At 45.2% G+C, this 23637-nt stretch overlaps 1 protein-coding gene across 2 annotated transcripts in view; it reads right to left on the bottom strand.

Moving 5' to 3' along the window:
* Positions 1–8379: 8379 nt before the first annotated feature.
* ERBB4 (erb-b2 receptor tyrosine kinase 4) overlaps positions 8380–23637 on the bottom strand; it is a gene marked incomplete at its 5' end in the record, with an annotated part of 570202 nt that continues 554944 nt past the window's right edge. For both annotated transcript variants that reach the window (XM_082284612.1, XM_082284613.1), the window contains 2 exons: positions 8380–9817; positions 11737–12028. In XM_082284612.1, coding sequence (XP_082140738.1) covers positions 9381–9817; positions 11737–12028 — 729 coding nt within the window. In that variant the 3' untranslated portion in view covers positions 8380–9380. The remainder of the gene's footprint in view (positions 9818–11736; positions 12029–23637) is intronic.

The following is a 23637-nucleotide window of genomic DNA, read 5'->3' as shown; positions in this document are numbered from 1 at the left end:
GGCTGCTGGGGATAAAATGTTGAAGCCATTCATGAAACAAAGAGTTGCAATTCAGGGAGACTGGAGTGTTTTAAAATGCACCTCAAAGAGCCAAATGACCTTTATGAGTTTCTAGCTAAATTTAAAATGCTTTCCAGAGGCCTGGCAATGCAGGGCAATGCTCACCAGCTAGCAAGGCAGACTGGGGGCAGTGGGACCAGTTTGAGTTAGGGCATGTGCCAGACCCCATGGGAATTAACCAGTGGCACTGGCAGGGAATGCTTCAGTTAAATCTCACAGGACTGTGTGCAAATCATGGGTTTTAAATGAGACACAGAGTGGGCATTGGACTGAGGGCACCTGGCAGCACCTGGGGGGGCTTATTCAGCCTGTCTGAGAGGATGGGAAGCATCTCTGTGTTTTCAAACTGGGTTTAAAGGTGCAGCTGCCAAAGGCAGAGCCAGCCACGGCCAAGCTATAGAGCTGGGGTGAGATGAAGGCACGCAGGTGTGGGGTGCATGCCCAGAGGGTGCCTGTTGGCATAGTGGGGTGTGTGGTTCTTGGGGCTAGATCTGATGTATGCACTGAATTAATGTGTCTAAATATACAGATGCATCATTGCCCCACACCACCCTCCACTGCCTCCAGCAATGAAGCTGGGGGGATAAATCAGCCCAGCTGAGCCAGGGCAGCTGTGGGCGAATGAGCAGCAACTGGACAGCCAGTGAGTGAGCTGGGGCACAGGGCATAGGCACTGACACCTTCGTGGGCCATGGTTTGTTTTAAAAAGAATGAAAACCTCAGAGCTGCATAACCCTGGGATTTTGGGGGGGTAGGGCACACATGGAGGGGCATGGGATATTCAGGGAAGAGGGGTGCTGCTGGAGGAGCTGCTCCACAGGAACTTGGCTGCTGGAACTGGGGTCAGGTAGGCTGTGATCCCTGTGTGTAGGGCGTGTGTGGGATGTGAGGGGTTCTGTCTGTGCGTGGAGGGGGGGAGTGTGGAATGTTTTGGGCTCTGTGTGTGTGTAGGGTGTGTGTGAGGTTCTGTGTGTGTGTGTAGGGTGTGTGTGAGGTTCTGTGTGTGTGTGTAGGGTGTGTGTGGCTGCCCCAGCTCAGGGCCATGCCAGGGCTTTCCATGGACATAGGGACTCTGTGGCACTGACAGCACTCAAGCCACCTTCCAAGAGATTTCACATGTGCACAGAGACTTTGTTTCATATTTTATTGAATTTCATTTATATTAAATTAAAAATATATTTCTGACAGATTCATGTAACAAAAAGGCAGAACAGTTTTCAAATTGTTCAGCTGGGATGAGCGTGGGTTGATGCAAGGTGGGTCGCAGTCTACATTTGCCTTAACAAACAGATAAAGCTCTACCCCAAGGACCATGAGGAGAAACTCCGGGCTGCACACGGGAGTGGGGAATAGAACCACACAAAGAGAAGATCCACAGGTTTCTTCCCAGCTTCCAAACAAGACAAAAGGGAAGGGAAAGAAAAAAAAGAAAAAACCCAAGAAACCATGAAAAGAGGGGAAATTATGCTAAAATATGTACCTAATATTAACCCAGGTCAGTAAGTATTTTAACAGTGCTTAATTCTCGACAGCTAAAATATGAGAAACGAAAGGTTAAAGTAACATTACGCCACACACGATTGGCATACCCTACTGTGTAAGCAAGTGCAGAAAGTCTGAACACACCACAATAGTGCTAAAACACGGAATCACACAGAATGCTGAAAATGGTACTTCTAACCAAAACCAGAGGGTGGGAAGGGAGAGAAAGGAAAGGGGAGGAGCGGCTTAAATCACAAGCAAATTACCTATATACAAATCAACCCTAAGGACAATTATGTTCCAAACAATGATGTCCACAAGGAAAATAAAAGCAACATTATCCTTATTTACAAATGCAACTAGCTGTGTCTTTAACAAGCTATAAAAATACTATTCACATTTTCAAAGTAACATACAGTAGGTTTTGAATTTTTTTTTTTATTTTTGTTTCAGAAAGGCAGCTAACTCTGAATGCATCACTTCGCAAGAGATGAGTGTCTTCCCCAACATGCTGACACCTCTCTTCTTCTGAAGGTACTTCATAAGGCAGAAGTATGGTTGTTTTATGTTGTGGCTCTTTCAGAACGCGGAGAATTGACAAAAACCCAGACCACCCCATCTCTGCTGCTGGTTCCTCTGGGCCAGGCCATGCTGGCACCGTGATCAGGAGTCACCAGGAGCTCAGTGCTATCCCAGTGTCACTTCCCAGGTGGGAGCCTTTGATTCCAAGGGGACAGTAATGTCATCCCCCAGGGCCTGAATTTGAGCCTCATCTGAAAAGTCAGTCTTTCAAGACCACCAGGTCTCTGTTCTTAGAAAGAGACTTCTTTTCCCCTCAGTTTCCCTTCCCTATACTAGGGCTGCTACCTATTTAGCAATTCCAGCTTACAGTGTTGGGGAAGTAGCAAAAACTGGGCAAAAGAAGGAATTAAAACCATTGTGAATAATGTATCAAATGGGTACCAATTTCCATCATTAAAATGCTATAAAAAATTACCAGTTTTCTCATTCACCTGCATTTTCCTCTTGCATTACCCCACCATAAGTACCCCACAAGCAGCCAGCACCTAGCTCCTGTCCCATGTCCAGAGGAACAGTGGTTTCATGCATTCAAAGTTAGCTACCCCTACACAGCTGCTCAGTTAATAATCGACCCATTTAACAGCAGGACCAGTTTATGCTACATATGTCAGAGTACCTTACCTCGAAAGAACGGCATACATATCTACACTTGGAAAATACCAGTCACAGTTCCCTACTGTGGTTATCCCAAAAGGGTTTAGTCTTCAGAGTGCTATGGACAATGCAGTGTTTCCCCCCTAGGAGAGCTAAAAGCTTGGGCTGGGGACCAAACTGCTTGCAAGCGGTGCTCAGTGACAGCCGATGGCTCTGTGTACCTGTGGCCCTGGTCACACCTGAGCCAGCAGCCCGAGGGTGCTGGGCAGGATGCACCTTCATCCCAGAGGGTTCATCCAGAACACCACTGGAGCATGATTTCATGGCTTTTTTATTGGGTGAGGGGAGAAGAACTGGGACATAACTACTCACACTGTCTAATGCCTTACAAAACTCCCCTTAAAACCTCTCTCTGCCAAGGTCCACAAAACTTACTTCTAAAATTAAATAATAAAAAAGGAAAAAAACCCAGCTTTGACTCCTCTTGTTTCCTATTGGGATGTCCTTGGACTTCCCCCTCACACCTTTCCCTGTATTGCTGCTGCAGACCCCTGGGCGGAAGGTGTCTCTCTGGCTCTGGTTAGGAGATGAGACTGGCTACAGTTCAAGCCCCACTGAGTGCCATCACCATCAGTCACCTGAACACTCACAAAGTTCCCTAAAATTGCTCTGCATTGTCCAAACTTACAGGCAGATCCCAGCCATCACTGCAGCACCACCACCAACAGCCTCAGCTGCCCCTGATTTCCTCAAGAGCAAGGAGTCTACCATCGGAACAAACCACTATTCCACACAGTGGTAAAATAAAATTATGCTAAAATAACATTAAAACTAACATGGAGACATGATTTTTGGACATTTTAGAATGGTGCTTCTAACCACATAACTTTATTTCTGTTATTTGTTCCCAATCTGAAAGCCCCATTTGTAACACTGACCTTTTCCAACTGTGTAACAAATGCTTAGCAACCGGCAGAAAATAAAAAAGAGGGAATCCTGCACACACAGTGGTGCTGAAACAGTGGTGCTGCACTGAGGCTGCATTGACAACTGCAGCTCCCTGCCTGATGGAGCACAAGCACTACAGCCAGCCACCCTACCCCACCCAGCCCTGGCTTTCTGAAAAATAATCTGAAGCCAAATCCAAGATTTTTATCTAACCACGGATGAGCTGTTTTGTCAGCAGCAGAGGTCAAAGATCCACCTGAATGAGTCTATAGCAAGTGACGGAGGTGGAAATGAGCAGGTGCAGAGACTTCATGTGCCACCACGTTTTGAAAAAGCCTTCCCAAAGGGAAATTGAGGTGACATCATCCCCTCTGAGGTGCCCTCTAAGAGCCAAAGGGGTGACTGAAAACTGCAGGCCCAGCTCTCATTATTCTAAAGCCTCTGTTTCACCATTCACTCTCAAGTCAAACAGCCTTCCAAGCATGTAAGCACCTATCTGAGCTCCATAGTTCCAAAATGTGCTTGGGAAACCCAAGGTGGACGACCTGAGACACCAGCTGTGCAGGGTGAGGGGAACAGCCAACGCTGACTCACGGGCACTGCCCAGCTGCCAGCCCTGGGCACATCTGGTGCTCCCATTCCTTCCTCCCTAAAGGGCTGGCACGCTGGAGTGTGAGTGTCCCTGTGTGTGCTCATGGGTGCTGCAGTGGTTGCTGTCCCTTCTGTATGCCTGGGCTGCCAGGAAAGCACAGCCCACAGGGATGCCTCCAGTTATCCTGGGGAATTACATGACCAACAGCCTCATTCTGTCTTGTGCCAGTCTCTCCTCATCTCCCAGATGGAATAAAAGAGCTCAAACAATCCCACCATTCCGTTAGCTACCACCATGATACACAACACCTACACAGACACACCATTAGACAAAAAAAGATTTTTTTCTTTGATGTCTGATTTTCCATCCCCAAAACCAAGCTGTATTTCTAGGCTGACTCACCTCACAGCTCATACTTCTCCCATGTGCTGCTCAGCTCTACCTAAAGCTATGGCAAGACTGGATCCACAGAGTCAGGGCTGAACTGCTCTTCCAGAACTGCCACTTCCTTCCTTCTGGGCTGGGATTGATGGTGGCTGAGGGTGAGGGAAATGGTCTCCCTCTCAAATCTTTATTGGAAACAGGTGTCAGATCATTGCATATGAGTCTTGCAGTCAAGAAGCACATTTCCTACCAAGTAAGCAGTACATCCAGGGGTAGGTAACACAACATTTCTCTGTACACGGAAAAGGATTTCAGGGTACCTGAAACAGACCCACATGGTGGCTCCTATTGCAGATTTATTTCCATCTCTTGCTACCTGAGAGAGACAACCTGTTTGAAATATAGTTGTAAATACTCTGCTACATCTGAGCCAATCGCCATGTAAGAATCCCTCCTGGCTGTTTTGCAGAAAAAGAAAAATCTGAAAAGAGCTGAAGAAGTAAACTCAAAAGTAGTTGGTTTCAGCCAATTGTGTTACAGTGAGTCAATCGGCCCCAGCATCCATGTCTGCTTGCAATAACCCTCAGGTAGATAATAACAGCTAAGACAAGTATCACTGAAAGAGACCAGGAAAAAATAAGCTATTGTTCTCTTTCCTTTAGCACGTTGCTTTGTGCCTTGGACAAAGGCTGATCCACACTCGGGTAAAAACATGCTTTTGAAAAGTTGGTCACTGCTCTCCTGTCACACAGGCCACAAAAGGAGGAAGGAGAGCATTTATAAACAGGAGACTGCATTCTAAAACCCACAAAACCCAAGTGTGCCATGTACAGATACTTCTGTAGCATTAGAGAGTGAATTACACCCAAAGCACTTCTGTTGATGCGCTCACCTGCTACTTTGTGCTGACAAAATGCAGTTTGTATGTGGAAATATGTGCTTTTCCCCCAAATCTGTCATTATGTATTAAAGAGCCTGGATCTCATCTTTCATCCCATATGAATCCCAGTTGAATGCTTGCCATGATTTTGCCACGTGCACTTGCCCAGGTTCTTTCACCAAGCCAGCAGCAATACCCAGTAAGGCAAAAATGCAAGTTAGGGACAGCCAGCTGTTTCTGCTGATCAGATTAAAGCAGCCAAACAGTTCTTCTGTCAGTTCCTCTTTTTTTCTTTAGCCATGGTTAAACTATCTGTTTCAAAGAGGCAAAACCTGCCAGCATAGCTCAGAACTTCTCTTCCAGAGGAGAGGAGCAGGGTTCAGATAACTGCTTCTCTCACCAGGGAAAAGAGGTTGGTTCAGCAGCAGCCTCAGCACCACACAGGCCAATCTGACAAAACCACACTGACCCTTGCCAAGTTGGGCAAGGGTAGTGACTAGCATGGTACAAAACACAAGGGCCAGTTTTGGCAACTGCAACTCAAACCAGAAGCTCAGAAAATAGTAAAAAAAATAAATTGTGAAGCTGCAGTGTGAGGAGTTCTCCCTCATCCCAAATCACTGTGTTCATTAAGCCTCTGCCTGTCCTCTGCTATCCCAGACCCCACTAGCACGGCTCAGCATGGCTCAGCCTGGCTGCCAGGCAGAGCCCAAGCTCCTGTTCCAGCTTTTCTGCTGCCCCACTTGCAGGAACCTCTGCATTTCCATGTTACTTAATGTATTATAGCACACCCACAGTCAACAAATTAAATTAATAAATAATTCAAGCCTTGTAAGAAATAAAACATTAAACTGTTAAACCCCATCAGTATTTACATTTGGATTACTCCACGGGCTTGTTTCCAACACGAGCACGACTTCATTACCAGAGGAACAAACAGGCCTCAGCTTGTGTGAGCAGCTCCATCCCAGTGCCTGGCTCTGGAGGTGTGCCTGCCTCTGCCCCAGCAGCCTTTGAGTTCATCTCTGAATTCAAACATGTGAGCTGTGCCAGGATTTTATTTTATGTTTTTTCTCCATTAGGAGTTACTCTATTACAAGACTTGTTCAGGGACAAATCAACCCTTCTCTACCTACGTATGGTACTGCGGGCAGCTGCTGTGCTGAAACGGGACACGCACATTCCTGTGCCCATCTCTGTTCCCAGGCAGCTTGGCAGCGTTGTCCCAGCCTGGCAGACCTTGGCCTGTGCATCAGACGACACCCTGTGAGCACTCCTGTGGGGAAACCTTCCCTGGAGCAGCCATCCAGGGCCTCGTTCCACCCTCTGAACCCCAGCCCCTGCCCAGTGCCTGCCCGTGTCCCACTAAGATGGTGAGGAGCTACCAGAGACACCAGAAGAGGCCCCTCAGTGCAGGATTGTATCCATCTATCCCATGACAGTGGTCTCCTGGCCATTTGGTCCTGTCACTACAAACCACCTTGGTACGACTTGACCGAAGATCTCCTTTTAACAGCTCAAAGATCTGTACCTGTTCTTGCTGCTTTCAGAACCTTCAGATATGCACTCAGAGTACACCTGGTTGCAGCTGGTCGGGACACACCTGATGCACAAACAGCTCACTGGCTGAAACAGCCTTGTGATCACAGAGTTTGTTTTCCATCTACAAGGGTAACAACCAACTCAGGTTTGAAATCTCTTCACACTTTTGTCAAGCTGACCCTCAGCCATCAAGCTTTGGGTAACTATTGCTTGTTTCTTACTCCTTCCTCTGCTTCCCTAAGATTAAAGGTGGCAAGCTGTTGCAATGGCAGGAATTGAGAGGAGGATGATGCCGTTTCCAGACCACTGGTTGTTGCTGGTTTTGTTGCCAGGTTAGGTCACCCCAAAGATCTCAACCCTAACAGAACTGAAGCACATAAACTGAAATACTGCTGCACCACCCAAGATTGCCATCCACCAGGTTTTGCTTCTTCACTTTAAAAGCCTTGATGGACAGAGACAGGCAGATATCCAAAGGTACCTAATAGTTCCTTAAGATGTTTGGTGGGAAGTAGGCTCACAAATGCTCTTACACACACGGTCTTGGTGTGCCAGGAGCAAGCCTTGGTGTCTCCGGCCCTTATGCCTCCTTTCCCAGCTCCACCTGCCCCCAGTCACTAAAAACGTCCAGAACTCTGGTTTGAAAGAGATTTCCAAAGAGGAGCAGGTCAGGGGGTGTCTACCTAAAAAATGAGGTTGATAAAAGCAGAACTAAGTGCAAGGAGACTGACTCATACTTATTTACATTTTTGACAGAAAGCTCTGCAAATCATGCACATTTTAACTTCTCAAACCTCATATGCACTGTCTTCTGTGCCAGAGTAATCCTCCTTTTAGAAAAATGGTATTCTGTACTGTGCTGCAAGCCAGAGCAAGACATTTGCCTCCTCTGATCCTTTCCAGGGATTGCTCTGCTGTCCTTCATACAGCAGCAGGAAGAGCTGGCTGCTCTGTCACTGTATTCTCTAAAGCAGTCACTGCATCGGCCTCTCAGAGCTGGCAGACGTTGTTCCAAAGACTTGATTTGCTTCATTTTGGCATTTCCACAGTCATCCTTTACATATAATTATTATTTCTTTTTTTAATTTAAAATTATTATTTTGTATTTTGCTGGTCACTTCCATATTGCTTCATTCAAAATCCAGAAAACAGTTCAAATAAAATCAGAGGTTAAGTGCAAACTAACTTTCCAGTGAACCGCTATGTGCGTTTTCTCCAGTCCAGTGTCTGTCTTCCAGTTTAAAGGACCCTTCCCACCCCACCCCACAGAACATCAGTGACCCCTATCAAACTCTTCAGTTCTCTGTCTTGTCCTCAGTGTTGCCTGACAGCATCCCCAGCTCCCTTCATGACCATGAAGAAGAAAAAGAGGGAAGAATTAGTGATGATTGTTTGAAGTGTTTATAGTCAGCAGGTATAAAATAGGAAAGCAAAGCTTTTGGCATACAAATCTTCATTTCTTGGCCTGTTTTTTAGCTTCAAAAGGAACATATTGGAGGTGTGGTTTTGTTACTCTCTTCTGAAAGGTATTTTGTTTTTAAAGTGTTTGTTGTGTTGGCACACATACAAAAATGGTCGTGTCAGGGTACCAGTTCTGAGCAGGAGTCTCTGTGGCTGGGAATTGGCACAAAATCACGGTGTGGCTCAGAAGAAGGGTTCAGCTGTATGTGGGAATCATATCATCATTTCTTGGAAAGCCACAATGAAGATCTGAATGTTTTTGAAAAGCTACACTAGCCATTTTCAGTTGCTGGGATAGAAAGTGTTAGAGAAAGAAATTGGATTCTCAATCTCAATTACTACACTATCACACAGGATATAAAAATTGTCCATTTTTCACCCTGATGGAAATTGCATGGAGATTTCCAGGAGTGCTGTACAGACTCTCATCAGTTCCTGCTGAAAGAATCAGCCTTTCTGTGGCTTTCCCTACACTGTCTGGTTGAATCACTGAGAATGAGCTCGACAGCAGCACTGCCACTGGCCTTTCCTGGTACCAACTGACTTCTCTGGGCATCCAACCCCCTGCATCTGCGGAAAGTGGGAAAGGCCAGGTTGTACACGCCTTCTTTCAGTCTCTTTCCTTCCTTCCTTCCTTCCTTCCTGGTTCCAAACCCAATCTGCAACCAACTCCGAAACATCCTTTCACTTAGAAGTATCAAAAATGAGTGAACTGGCAAGAAGAGGAAGCTCATGGGAGAAAGAGAGGGAGGGAGGGAGGGAGGACGGACAACGGCAAGGAGAAAGGGAGAGCGAGAGAGTAAGAGTGAGGCAGCTACAAGGGGTTGCCTTTCTACTTCTGTGAGAGCACAGCCACTACACCACGGTATTCCGGTGTCTGTAGGGCGGCGGGGGCAGCACAGTGCCAGGCTTCAGGGAGAACTCAGAGAGGTATTCAGGATTCTCTGCCACTATGGGCCGGATCCGTCCATTCTGTTTGTAAAAGTATTTTGTGCTGTACTCTTGCAGGTAGTCCGGGTGCTGGAGGGTGCTCCGTGGGGGCAGGCTGTGGTTCCAGTAGTCTGGGTTGTCAAAGGCCTTCTTGGCTTTCTCTGGCAAATTGTTCTTCAGGTACTCGGTATTTTCCAAGGTGTTGGCGAAAGTGTTGAGGTACAATGGCTCGTTCACGTACTCGTCCTCTGCTTTGGGCTGCCCGTTGGGAGCGTTGTGGTACTCTGGGTTGTCCACAGCTTGGAGATCTCCATTCTTTCGTCGGGAAACAAATGGGTTCTCTTCCACTGGGTTTAGGTAATCTAAGGAAAGATAAAAAATAAGTCAGCCAGGAGTGGTAGCAATCCATCCATGTAGCATCACGTGACCAGAAGCAGCACTTGGACTAGAGCACCCTCCACCTCAGCCATTGCTAGAACTCCAGATGGGATCAGGAGCAAACTATGTTGAACACACACTTGTGAAAAATGAAGTACTTACAAGCTAAACAGACAATATGGGTTAAAAGAGATACCTTGGAAGACTGATTTACCAAACACACTGGCCAACTAAACTACAGCTCTTACTGAGCCATAGCCTGTGTGCTCCCCTGGACTTCGTCTCACTGTATGATCTACAGAGCCAAACATGCTGCCCGACTCCTGCCTCTGCAACCTTGGACCTATTAGCAAACCCTCTGCTCTGCAGTCCTTCCATCCACAAAACTCTACAGGAATCTTAGTTAAGCCTCTCTGCACAAAGCCTATCCCCAAGGGCTAACTTTTAAGACAGCTTCATTTCTAACAGAACAATTTGCCTGATTAGAAACCTTCCGTCCCTGAAGGACAAAGGGCCTTGAAGCATTATGAATAAAAAGTTATACAAATGAGCCCTGGAAAGGGAACAAGAGAGCCTTAGATCAGCTGCAAAACAGGACTTGGAGCAGGTTGCAGTTGCCTCAAGTCACTTGCTGTGGATTAACACCCCATTTCCAGCAGCATGGTGCTGCTCAAGGGCTCTGCACACACCTCACAAAGTCCTGGTGCAAGGAAAAAGGCCCTACCTGCTGTCATGGGATCATCTGGTTTTACCCAGAATGAGGCCAGAACTATTAAAGGTAAAAGTTCAAGACCCAGTGAACACCTTTGAACCTGCAGCTAAGATGTCATTGAATATGAGCTGAATAGTGGGAACATTTTTTTTCAGTGATGACAGGCAAGCAGTGCTTTGATTTGAACCCTGCAGCTGGCAGGGAACACACAGCGTGTGGTCACACCATGACAACCCTGTGTCTGTGCCCAGGCAGTCAGGAAGGAGCTGCTTTCTCCTGAGCTGCTACTGCCACATCCCCGAGGGCTCAGGTGGCTCCTGCAGAACTCTGAGGATCTCCAGGGTGCACCTGTGTGGGCACATACATGTGGGCTCACACTGAAAGGAACTCACTGCAAGGGAGACTCCCACAACTGCTACTGCCGTGGGTCATTCCCAAGGTCTCCCTCCATTCCTCTGTCATGTAACACAAAGGACAAGTGGCTTAGCAAACACAGTAGTGACTTGTCATTTACATTTGCATTTATTAATTTCTTTACAGCTAATGCAAAGCTTTGGATGCAAATTAATAATGACACATCCCCTTACATCTAAATGACTGCTATCATTACTTAAAGAGGGAGAAATGAATGAGGGCAAACTGGGAAGTGCAGCATGCTGAGCTGGCACAGATTTAGGCGATCTTCCCCTTGCAGTGATGCTCTCTTTAAAGCACATCTTGTTCTTTCAATCCTAGACTTCTCTTGGGTATAAAATGCCAGCTGTGTGTATCAGTTCTGTGGTAGGTTCAACATGACATTTACCAAGCACAATGCCAAGAATAAGAAGATCAATAAACAAAGCAAAGTTGGGACTATGGCTGGCCGAAGATAGATCCTTTCCTTGGAAATAACTGAAGATTTGTGTTTGGATAAGAATGGGACTTGGCTTTTTTTCATTCCACTTGTTATTTCTCAAAAAAAAGGGGGGGGAACTACCAGCTTTGACATACTGGCACATTTGAGCATTTCAAAGTAGAAAGTTAAGGAGAGAAAACCAAATCCCCATGTAAAGGAGTATTAACCTAGTCAGAATGCTTCAACCTTGATGGGTAACTAAATAAAGCCATTTTTGATTAAAAGCTGCTGATGTACAAAGAGAAAAAATGCAGCCAGGGTAGACCAGGAGCCTCTCTGGAAAGCCAGTATTTTACCTGTTTTAGGTTTGTCTCGCATCGGTGTCATGTACCCATCCTCATCCAGCTCTCCCCGCACGACCCGCTCGGGAATGAAGACGGTGGGGTCAGCGCTGTACCTCTGGGTGCTGCTGTCCTCTTTTGCCAGGGTTGCCACCTGTTTCCGCAGCGTGCCATTGCAGCAAGTGTCTTCAAAGATCTCTGCTGTGGCCCCTTGAGCAGCTGAGGCTTCTGGAATGATGCAGCCCGGAGCCCTGTACGGCATCGGCACCTCCGCAGTGTAGCCACCATCCCGGTACACAAACTGGTTCTGTTGGAAGGAAGAACACAGCATGGGAAAGGAGGATCTTGAGGGGAGAAGCTTCAACAGCAAGTCATCGCTGTGCCTCCTGTGCCTGCCCTGCCACGCTGGGCAGGGGAAGCCCTGCCCATCCTGAGCTTCCAGGCTTTGGTGTTGACCCACAAAGCATCCATCTGCCCAGTGGTGCTCAGTGGGGATAGAAATGGGGCAGGAAAACTTGTCTCCTACTAGGCATGTGGAGGCTGGACACACACAGCTGCAAGAGGTGAACGTGGTATTTCCTCTTCTATTACTCTGGCAACCTCCCCTGATTTCTGACCACACCCCTTAAACCTCATGTTTAGGAGATCTCCTGCTGACTGGGGATAGAGGCCACTATCACCTCTGTTTATTCCTGGGGTGATACTTTTAGTGTGTCCCATGGTGAGAATCATGGGGTCACCCATACCCTGTGTAATTCCATCAGGAAGTGCATTTCAGGCTGGTGAACTGTGTATTGGCACCTCAACTCAGTGGTTCAACTCAACCTACCATTCTGCTTGTCAGCACGGGCATGCAAGGAAATTTCAAAATCATGACCTACAGATAGGAAGGAAAGATGTATAGATTCATTCAAGCCTTTCTCCTAAATGCTTTTTCAAGAAAAGTTGTCAGAATTTTGGGTGTGGGTCCTTCGAGTTTGCACACGAATCCAGGCTGAGTCTGGAGATCTTAACTATTTGATTCCTTATATACACACATCATTACCTGTTGGCCTTTGAGTCATTTATGCAGGAAAAAGGAGTTTGAAACAGAAAAAAAGTAGTGAAGAAAGGAGGAAAGCCTAAAGGATGAAGGCTGAATGTGAAATACTTACTCCTGACATAGGGGTGTAGGCAGGAGGAGGGCTGTGTCCAATTTCACTCTAATAGGAAAGAAAAATGGGTGATGGATACGTAACAAGAGGTCACACGAATGAAACAAGTCACATGAGCTGTATGAGCTAATTGGGAGAAACAGGCACATCAGTCAGATTTCCTAACTGGACCCAAAATTCAAAGAATTCAATCAGGGCAAATGCCTCATCCCCAACAACAAGCTGTGTGTCTCACCAGTGTTAAACAGAGCCACTGATCTCACTTGGGCTCCCTGTGAGTGAAGGCCGTAACAGAAGAGGGAACATAAGACACTTTACCAGATGTTACCTTTTAAAGGGAACACACACCAACACACACTGGATACACACTTTGCAGCAAGCCTCCAACTTCACAGGCTTGTGCAAGAGGATTGTTTGGAACAATCAGGAAGGTCCCTTTATAATCAGGGAACACCTTGAAAACCAGAGATGCTGTGATTGCCTCCGAACCCCTCTGGATTTACAGTCCACTTGTAATGACACATGGGCAATGACAGGTTACAACGCAGCATGTGTTAGACAAATGGATAAAAAACATCTCCTGAGCCTGCCAGATGCTACTTTAAAGCCCTGCTGATGGCTCTGAGACACTGCACTGCAGGAAATTTAGCCTGCCTTGCCCTCTGATTTCGTATTTACTTGAATTCAGGCCAGCTTTCCATCTACTCTGAAAAGATGGAGGAGACTGAAGATAGGAATGGAGTAAACTATGGTCCATGGAGTGTGGTAAGGTTTTAGGCAAACTCATGGTTACATGCAGGATCCAGAGAAGGAATATAAAGTGGTGACTAGAGAGAAACAACTCTCCCAACAGTGAGGAATCCAAAGCTCTGTTGGGAATCATCTACCCTCCTTGTAAAGCTCCCAGCTTCCTTCCCCACATCTGCAAGCTATGACACTGGTGAGAGAGTTTCCTGCTTTTGTCTTCCCAGGTGGCTGCAGCCCCCCAGCCTGCAGGAGTGGAAGGAGCTGTGGCAATGCTGTGCTATCACTGTGTGGCAGGACACAGTGTTTGGCTGCTGTCCAGGGTTACAGGCCCTAAACCAGGGACTGTCACCACTTCTTTTCTATCCCGTGCCACACCGGGATGTATCACACCCCTTTCATTTACATCTCCCTGTTCCACACAGCCACTCCCATGAACTTCCAAGGTTGGTTCATTGATTCTGGATGAAAAAGGGCAGAGCTGTCTTTGAAGTACTTTCAGTTCAGACATCTTTCAGTGATGTCTTGAAGACAATTTAGAAAAGCAAGTCTTTTGCCAATAGGCTTGACTTCAGCACACAGGGCTATACCCCTCTGCCAGTAAATGTTTAGAAGATTAGCAGCTTAAAAAAGTACTGTTCTAGGATGGCCACATTATGCATCTGTGGGTTCTGCTCCACCCTCAGCACAAAAGGCTAAACCCACCATCCTATCTTTCGCTCTTCTTGGCTGTGACTCTAATATTTAAATACATACTCTGCAACTATAACAACACAGTAACAGGCCCTCTTAGCACAGCCCTGTCCCAAGATGTCAGGAGACAATGGACTGGCATTAATGCGTTTATTGCTATTTTTGCTGACAAGACACCTTCCAGGCAGTGGCCTGCCAACTAAGATCACTATAATTGTGTCTTTTCATGCCTCCCCATTAGCACTGTACTAAACATATCTGTCTTGCAACACCCCTTACCATAGAACCTTACACATGACTCTTCTCCACCACTGGTGTCTGCACATTTTTTTACTTCTTTACTGTTTTTCCCCATGAGTTGATACCCTGTGACCACTGTTCCATTAAAACAGGAGGCAAAGAAAACAGCCGTGGTGCCATTTAGTGGGCTTCAAAATTTAATATAATTAAGTGTCCTTAAATTGACTGGTAATTGCAATGTGAGGTCATAATTTTGTAGGCATCCAAGATTACCCTCCAACAACTCTTATTGATCAGGACATGAATCACACTGTGAGGAGAAAATATATTTGAATTTTACCAGGTAAAACTTAAATAGCTTGTTTGGTATGTGAAATCCAATTTATTTTGTTGATTTTTTTTGGGGGGGAGGGTTGTTGTTTTTGCATCTTAAATACTATCTTGAAAAAATTAGAGGGTGTTCCTTTACTGAAAAGCTCTAGAATTTTGGGGTTTGATCCTGAAACTCTTGCCTCAATTATCATCTCTGTATTTTTGAGATAGACAGACCTTAGCAATTGGTTGCTCGAAGACCTCACTACATAAGCCAACTTAAGAAGTCTCAGCTTGTGTACTGGAAAAAAAAAATCAATACTGGCTCCCTTTTGATGGCGTAATGTGTGTTATATCCAATTGTTGTGGAGTGCACACATCCACTGACAGGGGAACTCATCACACTCCAGAAGGAGCCTCACTTTTTTAACAGCCCATGAGCAGCCCTCCTCAGAAATGCCCAAGATTTCATTCAGTTCATGCTTGAATTTTAGGCAAAAACATGACAATGGGGAGAAAGGATAAAACACAAGAAAATGTCTCCTACAGCCTTTTCCCAAGGCCCTCTGGTATGAAATACCAGTGACACATCAGCTGTTAGGACAGCTAATGTTTGTGTAAAATAAGCCTTGATCAAGGAGTGGTAAATAACATTTCCATGAATATTGACTTGTGTTATTGCTGTCTATTCATTCATTTCATTTTCCAATTCCTTGCTTCTAAAATGTCCCAAATGTAAATATCTCCTCCTTTATATCAGGGACATAATATTTTCTGGCTTCGTCTTAAACTGTAATGAAAGCAAAGCCTTGTTGGGTCCTGCCACTCACATTTGTGTAGCTCTGTGAATAGGCCTCTGCCTTGTCTCTTCTAACTTGGGTCTAGTGTCGTGCCCTGAGCCTGGCACCCAGGGCTGTGCTTCTCCTGCTGCCCATGGCACAGCTCATCCCACTCCAGCTGAGCACTGCTGCCTTCATGGCTGCACCCAGAGCACATTTCATGGAAGAAATGCTGGAGGCACTCAGTGCTGCTGTGGGATTATGAGTGGTACAGAGCTGCCACCACATAGAAAATAAGCAACAATTTCTTTACAGCCTGAGCTGGTACCTCCATGTTTTGGTGCAAGCACAGACTCCCCAGAGCCCCCTTGCTGCTGCTGAGTTGGTTTTCCTTACCACCCACAGAAATGTTGATAGGGTTGCACAATCATTGCTGTTTCTTGCTCTTAAACAGCCTCCTAAGCTCATGAGACTGAAAGCTTTTTCTCTACTAAAGACAAGGCTTTGCCAGCATGAATATACACACACATTTGAACCCACTCTGATACTGCTCAAACTGCGTAAAACCCAACTCCCTCTTCCTCTCCTTCTGCTCTCGTACACAAAAAGCACCAAACATAGAGCAGGAGCAAAACACTCCTGCCTTCTCACTGGGATGCTGCTCCCAAGTCCTGCTCAGGGGCATCCTGTGGTTCATGCCTCAGGCAACCCAATGGTTACCTGTTTTGAGCAAGCTCTGGCAACACACTTCTTTGTACCAGTTCATCAGTCCTGGGCTATGTGCCCCCAGAAACAAGTCACTCTCGTCCTTCCCCTAGAAACTGTTTACCTAATTTCAAACCAAGGGAGTATCCAGGCATGAGTCACTAAACCAAAGCAGCATAAGATATGAGATCTTACTGAAAGCACCAAAATTTCAGCAGTTCTCCAGGAAGGACAGCTGATTTATGTGAGTGGATCTGAATCATGTTTGTGATGGTCTGGCGGGGCTGCAGGCAGAGCACACAACACAGAGTGTACCACCAGCCCCCAAGCAAACTCCAGCTACATTCCAAGGGAGCAGCCTGGTATTTACAACTGATCTGAACTGAAATTCTAATAGGAAAGACCATTCCAGGAGAACAGCCACATCTGCTTGGCTGCAGTCCTGCTTCCACAGAATTTGCAGATTACTCTGCCCTGCTCCAGACAGCAAACATTTCCGAGATGAAAATCAAAGGAAAAAACACCCACCATGAGATTGCTGTGCAATGCTCAACAGAAATGGAATGCTGTTTGTATAGTAATTGCTAGAAGGCTTTTCAGACCTCTGGGCGTTTCTGGTCCCAGCCCCTGCTCAGAGAAGAGCCATATAGGCGGGGGGTGGTCTCTTCCACCAGGCAGCAACTGACAGAACAAGAGGACACTGTCTCAAGCTGTGTCAAGGCATAGGTTGGATATTAGGAAAAAGTTTTTCACAGAAAGAATAATAAAGTACTGGAATGGTCTACCCAGGGAGGTGGTAGAGTCACCATCTCTGGATGTGTTTAAAAAAGACTGGACATGGCACTTGGTGCCATAGTCTAGTTGAGGTGTTAGGACATGGGTTGGACTTGAAGATCTTGGAGGTCTCTTCCAACCTCGTTATTCTGTGATCCTGTGATATAAAAAGAAAGGATTAGACACCTTCCTGGGCTGTTAAGGTTCAAGCATATCCGTCTCTACAGCTCACAGCACCTGACACAAGTCTGGCATTCCTTGGCCATAAGGTTCCACTGGGGATCGAGGAATCTTTATGGGAAATGATGACAGCCCAGCCCCTTTTCCAGCAGTACCTTTTCTCAGAATGTGTCACATGTTTTAACTTAAATGTTGATCACAAGTATAAAAACAATGTAAGCATCAGTCTGTGTGAAGTGTTTGTTTCAGTCTCCAACAACTGCTTCTTCTACAATCGAGACACAAACCAAGCAGCTTAGATCAGTGAGGGAAAAAATAAATAGAAGAAACAATGAGTAAGTCTTTTTCTACACCTAAGTTTTTTCTGGTTGCTGTTTGCTAGAGGACAGGTGAGATTTGCAGGCAGCCTGCATGTATTTTCAGTCTAACACTTCACCAAGTAGAGCAGTCAAAGATGACAAGACCACCAATGAAAATAATCTCTAAAGAGATGCATAATTTGGGCACAAAACTCAGTATCCAGGTACACTTACAGGGAAAGGTAGGTGAAATGCTTTTCTGTAGCCTCCCCTCTTTGAACCTGATAGCTGGGCTGGAAATAAAAGCATTCTCCTGCTGCATGGCACCAAAGGCTTGGAAACCCACCTGTTCTCTGGACCTCAGAAACCTTCATCCTTCCTACCTTCAGAGGGGCTGGCAAACGGATTTCAGCTGGCATGATATACACTTTGATCTAAGCATGACACAAGAATGAAAATGCAAGGATTCCCTTTGCCTGTTACCTTGTGCTAATGCAACTTAGTGTTAAACAGAGAGCAGAGCAGGAAGAGAGACAGCTGGCATTGCCTATCTTTTCCTTTCAATCTCCTTGACTCCCCCGTCCTTCCTGTCACCCATGAATAGCTTTCTGTCATTCTCTTTTTTAATACACTCTCCAAGACACTTTACAGTAAATGGCACCTTTTAACACTGAGCCAATTCTCCACAATTTGAAAGGGACGAGGTACCATTTCCCACCTGTTCTAACAATTCCCTGTGGGACAGAGGGGTCAGCACTGCTCCTGCTCCTGTGCTGTCCAAAACACAGGAGCAGCAGCATCTCTTTTTCTGTACAAACCTCAAGCTTCAAATCCCAAAACAGGGAAAGGATGGAGAATAGGGCCAAACCCACAACACACCCATGATTTGTGATTGTGACATGGAAGACAAAAAAAAAAAAAAAAAGAGCACAAAAGAAAGTTGATGAGCAATCCTGGGAGCAGCAGCCCCCTCCTATGTGCATGCTGCACTGCCATCTTCCCCAGCCTGTTTTATACAGTAATCAAAGGATATTCTGAGCCTCTCAAAATGCCATCAACCCTCATTGAGAATGAAATAGAGCACATCTCCATCGAAGCCTTTACAGCAGTAATCATTGCCGCATGCTGGCCTGAACAGGGAGCTCTTACAGACAAAGATGGGTTTTAAAAATAAAATAAAAAAGCCTTCCTAAAATCTGAATAGAAACTTGATGATAATCTCCCAATTTTATTATGCAAGGGGGAAAAGAAACCCATAATTGTGCACTCTTGGTCTCTTATAGCAAAGAATAGGCTTCTTGATGAAATGCTGAGTTGATTTAGAGCAGGGCTGAGGTTCTGGTGGCAATAATAGTCTAAAAGAACTAACCATCCAGCTGATTTGGATAAAATAATCATTTTTCAACATTCTAAATCTACACTTCATCTGTGCCTCCTCCCACTTCTCCCAACTGCATCTTTTGGAGAGTCTTTTTATAGCCTTGAAAATTATTTTCCCCTCCCCTCCCGCAGCATTCAACAAGAAAGACAGACTCTTTACTCTGGCTAACAAAGGGCGTTTTTTAGGCTGTGTTGGCATTTAGCTCCATTGCATCTATGTTTAGAAAGTACAGTATTTAGTATTTATTTTACAGGATGCTCCATAGACCTCCTGCCACCCAGGAGTCCTTCCAAAGCATTATCCCAGGAGTCCCACTGCCCTGGGACACTGAGCACTCTCCCAGCTTGGGGGCCAGACAGGTGTTTGAGGGGCAACTCCCTGCAGCTCCACCTGGTGCACTTCCAAATCATGCTCCCTTGTATTTTTCAGGTGCTTTTATTATTTTAAGAAAACCACAAATAGTGTTCCTCACAAATGGGTATTTTCCACTAACAATTTCTGCTTCACATCTCATCACAGAAGGAAAATTTTCTCCCAGCTCTCGTAATTATTTCCTGACTCTCAGTCCACTTTTCCATCTACTGAATTATGTAGAGTTGTTTAGCTTGCTGTTTTCCAAGAATGCCTCATCAGTGCAGTGTAAAAATATTTATTACTTACTCTTTTTATGTCTATTGACTTTTTCTTTTCAGGAGAGAAAAGAAAACGGATCAGCTGTGAGCTCTCTTTACTGTTAACACAGCCAGCAGCTATTCGTGGATTAAGCAGGTGCTGCCTGATTTTAAACCAGTTTATATTAAAGCTCAATGAATTTACATGTCACACATCAAGTATGGAAGCAATGTACAGCTACCGTCTCTCCCACCAATTCCACCAAGCTTGCAGAAAGTACTGTGAGGTGGTGATTTTGTTATTAAACCCGTATTACAGTTTGTAGAAGCCAAAATGCCATCCAACACTTTGGGAAAGTCTCTAACTCTTTATGCCTGACTCTAAAGCTGTATGTCTGGATGCAGAAGCCTGAATGTGACAGAAAATAGCTAATGCAGTAAAAAAGCCCTGTTTTAAGGCACTTCCCTGCAAAATCATAAGGCAATTTGACAAGTTGATCCTGATAATCAGTTCAGGCTGAGAAGGGTTTACTCCTTGAGAGATATCACTGATTTCAGCCAGCCTGGCTGCAAAGCAAGAAACTAATTGCCATAAAGCACTTTCAAAGAATTCTCTGTGAAGACCCAGGACTCATCTATTCCATTTGAGTCCTCCATAGGAATTGTCTTCCTTTTTTCTCTGGCAAACCTAGCACATTTTTAAAAGGTGTTTAAATACACCTGTTCTAGACACATGTATTTTGTAAGAAACTTTTCTTTTTTATGTCAAGTATTAAGACCAAAATAATTTTTCATGTAACATATTTTATATTGTATTTTTGAATGTTTATTCTCACTACTTCTTCACCCTGAGCAATGAAATTAGGCTGACTAGTATCAGTCTGGGTTTACCTCCTGCTTTTCCTGGTGTCATGGTTTAGTATAGTTTGGGTTTTTAGTAAAGAGGCCATCAGCCACGGAAGTGGTTCTCTTGCAAAGAGGTGCTTACAGCTTCCTCTATGACCTGACAGAACCAATCAACCGGCTAGTTTGAATATTGGCAACTTTTTAAGCCACTTAAGAAGCTTGACACGCCTCTGTGATCCACATTTAAGAATGAACAAACCCCAGGAAAGCTCTCTTGCTTCTGGCTTTCGGACAGGTAGCCGGGGGGGCCTGCAGGCGGCCCAGCGGGGCTGGGCTGGGCTGGGCCTTGCTTGGCCCAGCCGGATCGGCCGTGGCGCGGCCCTGTTCCATCCACGCCCTCCCCAACCCTGCTCTGTGCAGGCGGCGTGGCCCGGCTCCACATCCCCCGCATCCAGTGTGGCTGAAGATTCGTCTGAAGCTGCCCCACTGTCTGGCAAAGATCATGTGACCAACAGCGATATGTGAACTCCAGCTGCAGGGTCTGGGTGAGATTAACCCTTTTAGTGCTGTAAGATTCTCCAGAACAGATGAAGCCTGCAGACATCAATCCTCTCCCAAGTCAGAGGAAGAGGGAAAGGTGACGGCAAGTGAAGAAAACACCATAAAGACACCAAAGTCAGTGAAGCAGGAAAAGCTGAAACCCTGAGGGAGGAGAAAGAGGAGATGCTTCAAGCTTAGAAGCTGAAATTCTGTTATAAAGCTATGGTGATGGACTATGATACATCAGAGTACCCGTTGTAATTTCATGAAAGCATGGGGGGTGGAGCATTCAAACTGTAATTGTGAGCAAAAGCACCTGTGCTGGAATAAGCAAATGACAGTAGCTGTAATTTGATGAGGACCCTTGTTCCCAGGGAAGAAGAAGACCTCTATTCCTAGAGATGAAGATATCCCAGAGATAGGTGAAGAGAACCTTTGTTTCTGAGCAGCTCATGCTTAAAATGGTACCCCAGTAGCTCAAGATTGGACCCTCAAAAGCAGTTGTGGGGAAAGCTGTAAGTCGGGGGAAGGGACTCTCACATGCAAGCAGAGAACCAACCTGGGCAGCTGTCTCGCTGTGACAATGAAACCATGAGAGAACTTCTTGTGGAGATGTCTCCATAGCATGAGCAAGAGAGACTCCTCTCCCTAAGTGAACTGAACAAGGTTATTATGGAAGTGGTAAACTGACTGAACATCTCAAGGGTTGTCTTTTTACATTGTCAGTGGGAGAAGGGAGAAAGGTGGGGGGAAGAAAAGTGTTCTGAAGGTTTAGTCTGATTTTTTTTTTCTTTCTTTTATGTGTGTTAATAAACTTCTTTTATATTCTTTTAAGTTTTGTGCCTGCTTAGCTTTCTCCTAATTCTTATCTCACAGAAGGAAAATAAGTAATGGATATTTTGAACCAAACCACTACACTAAATTGGTGTTTCTGCCCTGTTTATGAACCTGGACAAGGTTGGCCTGGTGCTATCCACACTTCCAACAAAGACTAGAAACAGACCCAGAAGAATTTTCCAGAAGTGAAAAGAAAATAGGCAAAATAATTGTGATGGTCTTCCAGACAGCAATTAAACACTAACAGCTCTTGGGAAGTGCTTAATGCAAAAGGCAGAGCAGAACAGACAGGAGCGTCCTACCACCAGAATGTCATTAAAACTTAGAAAAGCAGAAAATGGGAATTGGACATCTTGAAAAGGGGCTTGGTGGACTTTCAGAATTATCCTAAAGGTCTGAAGGCAGTAAATGCAGCCAGTTGCCTAGACTCTCCTAAGAAAACACATGAAATGCAGTATTTAGCAAAAGACATACAGAAGGGCTTCATACAAACTTCTCTAAGTAATCATGCAGTTTTAAAGAAGCAAGAGAGCTAATATAGAGTTACTCAGTGTAATAGTCTGAAATGCTATGAAATGTTTTGAATCAATGTCTAGTTTGTTTACAAGACCATCTGTTCTGGCATTGGAGATTTTATGGCCACACTTGCATAAGGAAGTGACAGAGGCAAAAAAATGACTACTAAGATTTTCAGAAAGTTTTTGATCACCTTTTAAGGAGAAGCAATTAAAGAAATGGGATAGAAATAACTAAAGAAGACCACAACCTGACAGACTTCCCTAAGAGGTATCAAATTTAGGGAAAGGTTTGGCCATATTATTTTTTGGGAAGATACTGCAGAAGCAGAAAGGTGGCAAACACCACAAACAAACAAAAAAAAAGACATCTATGTTGTCATCATTTAACAGCAAACACATACAAATGGTAATATCCTGTTTAGCCTTTTAAGCAGAAAAATCAGAGAATCACAGAATATCCTGAATTGGAAGGGACCCTGATTGGAAGGATCATCAAGTCCAGCTCCTGGCCAAGCACAAGACACCCCAAGAATCACACCACAATAACCAGAGATTTCTAAGAGCTGGCAGCTCCTTAAATCTGCACCAAAAAGTGTGGATGGCAGACAGGAACAGGATCCAACCCTGCTAAAGAGTCAGCATTAACCGCCCAGTGAGACTTTTCTACACTGTGATGTATTTTCCATCCCACTTGATACAGTCAAGACAATCTTTATAAAAGACAAACTCCACCTCACACAGAATTTCTGCACTTGATGCAGAAATTAAGAGACAAGAGACTCTGGTCTATGCTATGCCAGAAAGTTGGACAAAATGCTATTAATGGCCCCATGTAGCCTGGAGATCTCTTCACAAACATTTTGGATTAACTTTAAGATGAAGCAGTTTTACTGCCATCAGTCCCATGAGGCCAGGACACACCTGGAGAAATGACTTGGGCAGGAACACTTAATTGCCTTCTCTTACAGGAAAAGAAATGGACATCAGGTGCTACTAAAGCCCAGGACACAAAAAGAATCATGGTCAAACCACACCCCTCTCCTGCTTTGCCAAGCGGCAAGGATGCTGCACTACCAGACCTAAGGCCACACCAGGACTGCTGCAGTGGCACACCAGATACTGCTCAGAGAACTGAAAACTGGCTTCCAGTGTCCCACAGTCTGCTTTAGCCAAGCAGGATAGTCTCCATGGACATATGGATTAGACATCTCTGAAAAAAAATTGCTTGGTATTTAAGTGCAGGGTTGGCAGGTGCTTCCATGATATACAGTGTATGGAATAAAACTACAGGGACAGTATCAGT

This window comes from Coloeus monedula (assembly GCF_965178545.1).
Source record: "Coloeus monedula genome assembly, chromosome: 7".
Taxonomy (NCBI): Eukaryota; Metazoa; Chordata; class Aves; order Passeriformes; family Corvidae; genus Coloeus; species Coloeus monedula.
The sequence above is the reverse complement of the archived record's forward strand: the minus strand, read 5'-3'. Positions and strand labels throughout refer to the sequence as shown.